This window comes from Vitis vinifera, chromosome 15 (genome assembly GCF_030704535.1).
Source record: "Vitis vinifera cultivar Pinot Noir 40024 chromosome 15, ASM3070453v1".
Lineage (NCBI taxonomy): Eukaryota > Viridiplantae > Streptophyta > Magnoliopsida > Vitales > Vitaceae > Vitis > Vitis vinifera.
In genome coordinates, this window is record NC_081819.1 from 14,513,186 (window position 1) to 14,521,490 (window position 8,305).

Consider the following 8,305-nt stretch of genomic DNA (forward strand, 5'->3'; position numbering starts at 1 on the left):
TTTGACAGTGATTTTAAAAAACATTTATACATTTTTTAACATTCTAATTATCAAAAATTTTAAATACCATAAATATTAAAAACTCTTTTTAAAATTACTATTAAACATATTCTAAATATTTCTTTCAAAAATAATGTAAATGATTTTTAATAAAAATATTAAAAGGTTTTCTTTTTTTTTTTTTTTTTTTTCAAAAACACTTTTCAAGATAAAATTGTTTCATGACTGCCAAATGGACTCTTATATGCTGATAATTATCGGGGAAGCAAATCGAAAAATAATTCAGAGAATGCATGATTGCTCTGAACAAAAATGATAACAATAGAGATAAGAGATGAAGGAGAAAATGATAGTAAAATTATTAAAATAGTAATAGAATATACAAAGACAAGTAATTAGGGATAGGGACCTACTCTCTCTCTCTCTCTCTCTCTCTCCTGTGGAGTGAGTTTCTGTAAATTATTTGATGTGAATGTGATAGAAACAGTAGAGAGACTGTGGAGAAGGTTAAGAAGGAGGAGAGAAGGGGGGAATATTAATAAGTTTTCTCAGGAAACATTCTCTCTAGCGTTTACTGGTTGACCAAACTGCACCATGTGAAGCGCATACCCTTCTTGACAACTGTACGGACACATGCAACTCATGAGCTGGTTGAAGAAGATCTAAGAAGAAGATCACACATGCACCACCCAGCTGTAGCTTTGGAAGGTGAAGGCCAAGGAGGAAGAAGGAAGAAGAAAGAGAGAAGGATATAAAAGAGAGGTTTTGTATAAATTGATTGGAATTATATCAGAGAAATTAATTGAGGATGGATCATCATCATCATCAAGGAGAAAGATCTGGGGTTCCAAATTATGAGCTTCAGGTGTCTTATTCTACTACTCCTCAAGGCATCCATGAAATGGGGTTTGTGCAGTTTGAGGAGAACCAGGTGCTGAGTTTCTTGGCACCATCACAGTCTGCTCAGATGTCTCAGCCTCTCAACACTGCTAGCACATCCACACCCACACCCACACCCACCAACACCACTACTAATACAACCATGGGCTTTACTCACAATGATCTTCTCACCAGACCTTCTTGGAATAATGAGCAGGTGATGATATATATGATGATAAGAAAGTCTGAAAATTGTTGTTTAAGATGGGGTTTCATTCTCTCTTTTTTTTTTAATCTTTTTTTGCCTTATAAATTAATGTTTTTTTTTCTTGTTTATTACTGGTATTTAGATTTGGGAGTTGGGGTTGTTGATACTCTCCCCTTTGTGTATTTTTATATGTTTTTGGCGAATAAACACTAGGTGGGGACATTGGATCCGAAGGCTGTGAATGAAGAGAATTGCACTGGTAATGCCAACGATGGAAGCAATTCATGGTAACCCTTTGCTTTCTTCCTTTGTTTCTTCTTCTGGGTGTTTCTACTCTTGATTTCTCTCCATCCATACATGCCTTCTCTCTCTCTCCCTCTCCCTCTCGCCCTCTCTCCCTCTCTGTGCTTGACACTCCCTAGAAAAAAAAAGCTTCTTGAAGGTCTCCCACAGAATCTAGAGGAGATCTAGCCATACATGGAGGATAGACAGCCTAATGAATTTGATTGCAGACTAGCATACATAAATATATATATATGCCTTTTCGTACACCATCCTATAACCTCTCTCCTTCTTTCTCTCTGAATCTCTCGTGTTTGAGGGAATAAGTACTTGATCCACAAGAGTCTTGATACACATCGATGCTCAAATCCAAACCCACATCCACATGTCCATCAACAGATTAAATTACTCTTTTCTTTCCCAATTACTGACTCCTCTCTGCAAAACAGGAAAAAAGAAAAGAAAAGAAAATTAAAGAGGAATTATTTGTATATGTGTGATATATATATATAATTGGGTATTTTGAATTTGGCAGGTGGAGGAGCTCATCCTCAGAAAAGACCAAAGTGAAGGCGAGGAGAAAGCTTAGAGAGCCAAGGTTCTGTTTTCAAACTAGAAGCGAGGTGGATGTGCTCGACGATGGTTACAAATGGAGAAAATATGGCCAGAAAGTCGTCAAGAATAGCCTTCATCCAAGGTAACATTACTGCCTCCAAAAATAATTAAATTGCCTCATAAATTTTCTTATACTAACATCATACATAGGGCATAGAATTTCCCCTCTGGAGGTGGACAATATGAAGAATTATAATACAATATTTTGTAAGCAAAAAGGGGTTATATAACAAGTACATTCAAGGCATGCACATAATCATTTCCTAAAGATTCGAGAGCTACCAGCAGGAGAATATTGATAGTACACTGTCACAGCCATTGAGGCCTCTTTTTTCTCAATGCACAAAACCAAAAAACAAAGAAAAAAGTGCTAGTTTGGTCATTGGTTTCATGTTCTAGTCTTCTAGATGCATATACATGTAATGCAAAGTTGAAACAATGTGTTGGCCATTGATGAGGGCATCAGAAATGGTGGGTTGGCCTCCCTTTATATTCAAGCAACCATCAATCTTCATGTTGCAAAAACCCCACATTCTTTTGAAATTTTCATTCATATGCTTTGCTTATATATACATATGTATGTATGTACGTATGTATGTATATGTATCTTCCATTTTGTGAGCTTTATTGTTAGTTCTGCACTGAGACTGACGATATTTGATTAGGCGGACATGGTTCCCACAACATAGATTTTGTGTCCTTAGTGTCTGTGGCAAGTACTTCTATATTTCCCAGTGGAAATCTCTTCAAAAGTATTCCATCCTTATAATTTTGGCAGAGAATTTTTCTCTAACAGTAGGTCAGAAGCTCTATACCATCCACCGACAATTTATGCTGGCCTTTGATAGCCAAGAAGGTGATTAGTTTCCTTCATTTTCCTGGTACCCAATCAGTTTATTTTAATCCTTTGTAGAGAGATATATCTTATAGAACTTCATAGAGAAATTTAATCAAATTATCCTCATGTTAATTTGTATGCATATTTAACCAAAACAACTCTCAACTTCAGCACAGTACTGCACATACTTGTGGAAAATATTCATCCATCTAAGTTTGACCATGGACACAAAATTCATTCTTTATGCAAATCATCCAACTTCTTTATCAGAATGGTGTGATCCATGAATATTGCATAAAGTTAGTGAATGAAAAATAAGTAGAAGGTCCTGAAAATGGCGAAAATTTCACAATTCAGTCAGTAGAATTGAAAATCAGCAATTTCTTATTTGAAGAAGGAAGATGGTTAGATTAAGATAGCATAGATCCATGCACCAGTTATCATCTAAATGCCACGAGATTATTTACAGGATATTAGCCAAGAATATATATGCATATATTGCAGAATTCTCATTGAATTATTGGCTACTGTTGTGAGATTTCATTTGGAAATCATATTTCTAAATTTAATATCTAGTACTAGGAACATACAATTATGAATATTTGATTTCTTCATATATACAGTACTTGTGCTTTATTGATGATCATGATTTGACATACTTTTGTTTGTCTACTTGTGTATAGTGATATTCCTTCACATTACCTCACTTAACTTCATCAATCTGCCCCCCGTTTCTTAAACATACTAATGAAATGTCTCTTCTGAGAACTGAATTATTTTGGAAGCATTGTATCCTAACTTTCTTTCTTCCATCCCCCCCCCCCCCCCCCCCCCAAAAAAAAAAAAAAACCCAGAAAATAATCAAGGTTTGAGATTTGAGAAACGTTTAAATAGAATCATCAAAAGATACAGTTTGATTTTTATCGGGGAGTCAGGAAACGATATAGGAGAAGGTCTGTGTATGGAATGCTTTAGGAGAAAAGGATGTTACAGTTTGCAGTCTCACTTGGTTTTGTACTAGAAAAACTCACTTAGATCTTTATATAGAGAATCATATACAACAAAAGTCACTTAGATTTTTCTCTGCTAACTTAGAGAGTCGGTGTATTAGGGCTATAGAATCATCCAAGCCAAAGAGAAAATGGTTGCCTATCAATAAGATGGAATGCATGTAGAATTTTATTTTGTATGCTGCTTACCAACTTAAGAAAAGGCTTTAAAAATATATATATATATATATATATAGAGGCTATGTTTGGTTCCTAAAAAAATTCTAAGAAAAGAAAAAAAAATGCTACAAAAAACTGTTTTTTCATGTTTGATTTCACTATGGAAAATATGAAAAAAAAAAAAAGAAGAAGTTAAATATAATTAAAATTAGTCATAAATTTATGCATTTTAAAATTATTTGATTTTTATATAATTGAGAAAAATAAGTTTAAAGAGTCATGTAAAAATAATGTATTGACTTTAAACTTATTTTTTATTTTGCTTGATCTTTTTTTTTCCTTTCATTTTTCCTTTTTATTTTCTTTCCTTCAAAATTTTTCAGTGTATATATATATGTAATAATTAGGTGGTTTTTCTCTCCTGATCATAATAAATAATCAGAATTTATTGTTTATCAACCCATTTTTGTGATTAGGTGGCATTGGAAGTCCACTTGTCTACTTTATGAGGGTGATTTAGTACTATTTGTCTAAGATGTCAATTATGATTAATTTTCTTTTTTTATAAGCAAAGTTGAATTATATATATATATATATATATATATATATATATATATATATAGACAATATAATTATCTATAATATATTGAACAATTTGTCTATAATATAAAGTTTTGAACAATTTATTATAGGTACCAATGTAAAAGTTGGTCCAATGGACCGACAAAGAAGCCCAAAGAGATTGTCATCATAACTATTACCACAAAAAGTAATTAAAGTGAGTGGCACACGTGCACACTTAAAAGAAATTGTCAAAATCTTCAATCATGCATGGCTGAAATATAATTCTTTCATAATGAAAGTTCAACCAAATTATTATGATTCTTATTCAGCACATCAACATTATTAAATAATTGGTACCATGTCATTCTTGTGACATGATTAAAATTTGAAAACATTGTTTTCATTTTTAATGTTTTGAATGGTGTAAGTATTTGGGGATTGTTTTGTGACCAAAGTAGAAATAATTTTTTTTATAAATATTTTTACTTTTAGTAAATGAAAACAAGTTTTTTAAGTGTAAATGACATAAATAGCTTATAAAATGAAAATATTATTAATATAGCCAAATATTTGATGTCTTAGATAGGACCATGGTTATGTTTCTATGACTTTGTTTTTTCTTCTGCTAATATAGTTCATAAAAAAATAGATTATATCTAATTTTTAAATATCTACTCTATGGTATGGGTGCCAATATTGATAAGACCATGCATTTTGGTCGATTTAATTCTTTTTTTCTTAGCAATTGGCATAGTTTTTACACATCAAATTAACACCTCGTAGGAGTGCAAAAAAATAATGTACAAGATTAAGATAAGTTGTTTCTTTCTTTTGATTCCAAGTGTTTACTTAAAGATAGAATAGCATCAGTAAAAGATGTGAGACTTGTATAATTTTGAGAGTTCTAGGTGTTTATATTCTAATGGATTTTCTTATTTATGAGTCAATTGAATTGGTTTCTAAGATGGTATGATGATAAATATAGAAAATGAAGATAAATAACGAGTTAAAAGACCTCTTGAAGATAGTCTTTGACTTTTGTTGTTTAATGTAAGTAGAAGTAATTACTTCTATTGTTGGTTTTATACTTGAGAACTATATTTTAAAATTTCTTTTATAAAAAAATAATGATAATTTTCATATTGCTAAAATTTTAATAAAAGAAATATGTACTTTATTTTGCATATCATGTTTGAAGAAAAACATCAGTGCAAATAAATTACGTTAGAAAATGGGGTTCATATTTGAACGTTTTATTAAAACATTGTTAAAAGTTGTATTTCACATTCAAAAACAACTTTTAGGATTTAATAAGCTTTCGTAAACAAACTTAAATATGAACTTATAACAAAGTTAACTACCTTCATATGTATATATAATGAGATATAACTTGAATTTAAGACCTAAAATAAATGTCTAGCTATGATGATTTTTATGTAAGTTAATAATCCTTTGCTTTGCCTTGTTGCATAATAACTTATTGTTTTCTATATATGTTTGAGTGAATTGCAGAAGTTATTATCGTTGTACTCATACAAACTGTCGAGTGAAGAAGAGGGTGGAGCGGTTATCAGAAGATTGTCGGATGGTGATAACAACATATGAAGGTAGACACAACCACTCTCCTTGTGACGACTCCAATTCATCTGAACACGAATGTTTCACTTCATTCTGATACCAAACTTTAATAAGGGGACTAAATTAAACAAAGAAACATTATTGTAATGATATTGTAATGTATGATTTAATTAGTTTGCAACAATTAAACTTAATTTGTTGATCAAAATCATTTTTAGGCTCCCCCACTTTCCCATTTAATAGTCATTAATTAATTCTTCAAATTAAACTCACTTGATTCAAACAACTTATCTCATCATCACATTTAATTATTTACTTCATGATCAAAAAATTAATTGATGAAATTTAGTGAGTATGTTGTATCATGAGAAAAGTTGGCTAATTTTCATGGCATTCAAAATAATTGAAATATGTATGTCTATTTAAGACCTTAATTACTAATAGTTGTAGCTGAAGCTAGTGTGGTTAAAGAAAAGAAGAAGAAGAAGAAGAAGAAGAATTTAAAATATGGTAGTTGTAGTTGAAGATAGTGTGCTCAAAGAAAAAGAAGAAGAAGAAGAATAGAGAGAAAGAGAGAAAGGGTAAAGAGATAAGCAACCATACCTCCAAGCATAGCTTAAAGCATTCACCTACTAACTTAGCTATGAAATGGATTCATCTACCAATTCACCCATTGCAATGTCTTAATCATGAGAGATCAAGATCGGAATGTTGTACCTATATCACAAAATCAACTCACAATTACACTTAATTTAAATTTGAGAAGAGATGAGAAAAAAAAGTTAAATATTTAGGAAAAAAAATGTTTTATATCATCAGAAGTTTCATCAAAATTGTGAAAAGATATTATATTATTTGATTATTTTGCAAAATATTAAACAATCAAATCAAGGACCTTTTTGAGGAAACATTTCAATAGATAATTTATGTCATACATTTTTTTTATTTTTTTGTAAGACCCTAAATTACAAGGGTATGTGTTAAATTAAAAATGCTAGCTCTTGTATAACACAGATTAATTTCTCAATTCAATTTAACCAATTAGTTACCATTCTTAAACCAATTTTTTCTAATTTACCTAGGATGAGATTAATTAAAGGTTCAAATTTAAATAGAAATGCTTGTGACAATCCAAGAAGTTGGAAAGATAACAACCAAAACTCAAAGATTAGAATATCCTTACTCACAGCAAAGCATAAATGCACAATACAAGCATACATGTGAAAAACCTTCCAAAGGTAAAAAAATCTTTACTTGAGGTTACAACAAAAAACTATAATCCACTATGAGCGATAAAGATACAACCTGTTATCTTATGAACTTAGAGTTCTAGAACAATTGCAAATCAACTCAACTACCATTCATGAGACTATGTACCTACATTATATCTGAATGTTTTACGCCCACATACCATTCATCTAAGGTTGCATCCTATGCGAGCTGCTATGCGAGCTTCAATATTCGTTTTGAATGTCTTAGATTTGTTGTCATCGAAGTGCAAGACAACTGTGTTAGAATAGAGCCTTTAAAAGTAGTGACATGATGTAACCTTTGATTTCATAAAATATAATATCATTTTTTTTTATCATATTTGCATTATTATGATATATTTAAGCATTCATGCCTAATCACTTATATTATACATAACTCGAGTGCATTAGGAGTTATATAAAAAAATTCAAGTAATAGGTTTCTTACAAGTTTATAAGTTTATTTATGACCATTTTATAGACTTAGATGACTCATTAAAAGTTATAGTGCACTACCTTTTAATTAGTGAGATGACTTATCTTGGTCATCCAGATGAGTTTCTTATGGTGATTGTTTTAGTATGTATTATTACACATTGAATAGGACCTATAGGGAGTTATGGTTAAATGACTATCAAGTTGTCATGAAATCTCCAACTACTATATTGCATGGGTTCTTAATCTTGAGAAAATATTTCGTTATTGTTGAGGTTATTATTAACTTTAACCTATGGGTGAGATCCTAGATTGATCGTATATTCCCTATGGATTAGGTTACTCGTGGTTTTGGTATGTGAGAACAGATATTCTCAATTAAAAGCATCATGATATCTCATATATTTGAAACATTATATCCCCTTAAGTGATTTTAAAGATTTATGATCATGAAATTTACGGCCATAATAATGCTTTAGTGGAATTT

At 30.8% G+C, this 8,305-nt stretch overlaps 1 protein-coding gene across 1 annotated transcript; it reads left to right on the forward strand.

Annotated features, from left to right (window-relative positions):
• Window positions 1-438: 438 nt before the first annotated feature.
• On the forward strand, window positions 439-6,360 carry LOC100254670 (probable WRKY transcription factor 12). The gene is made up of 4 exons (XM_002270491.4): window positions 439-1,096; window positions 1,301-1,374; window positions 1,905-2,066; window positions 6,068-6,360. Exons 1-4 carry the CDS (start codon window positions 809-811, stop codon window positions 6,228-6,230), a joined length of 687 nt encoding a protein of 228 aa, XP_002270527.1. The 5' UTR covers window positions 439-808; the 3' UTR covers window positions 6,231-6,360.
• Window positions 6,361-8,305: the final 1,945 nt, after the last annotated feature.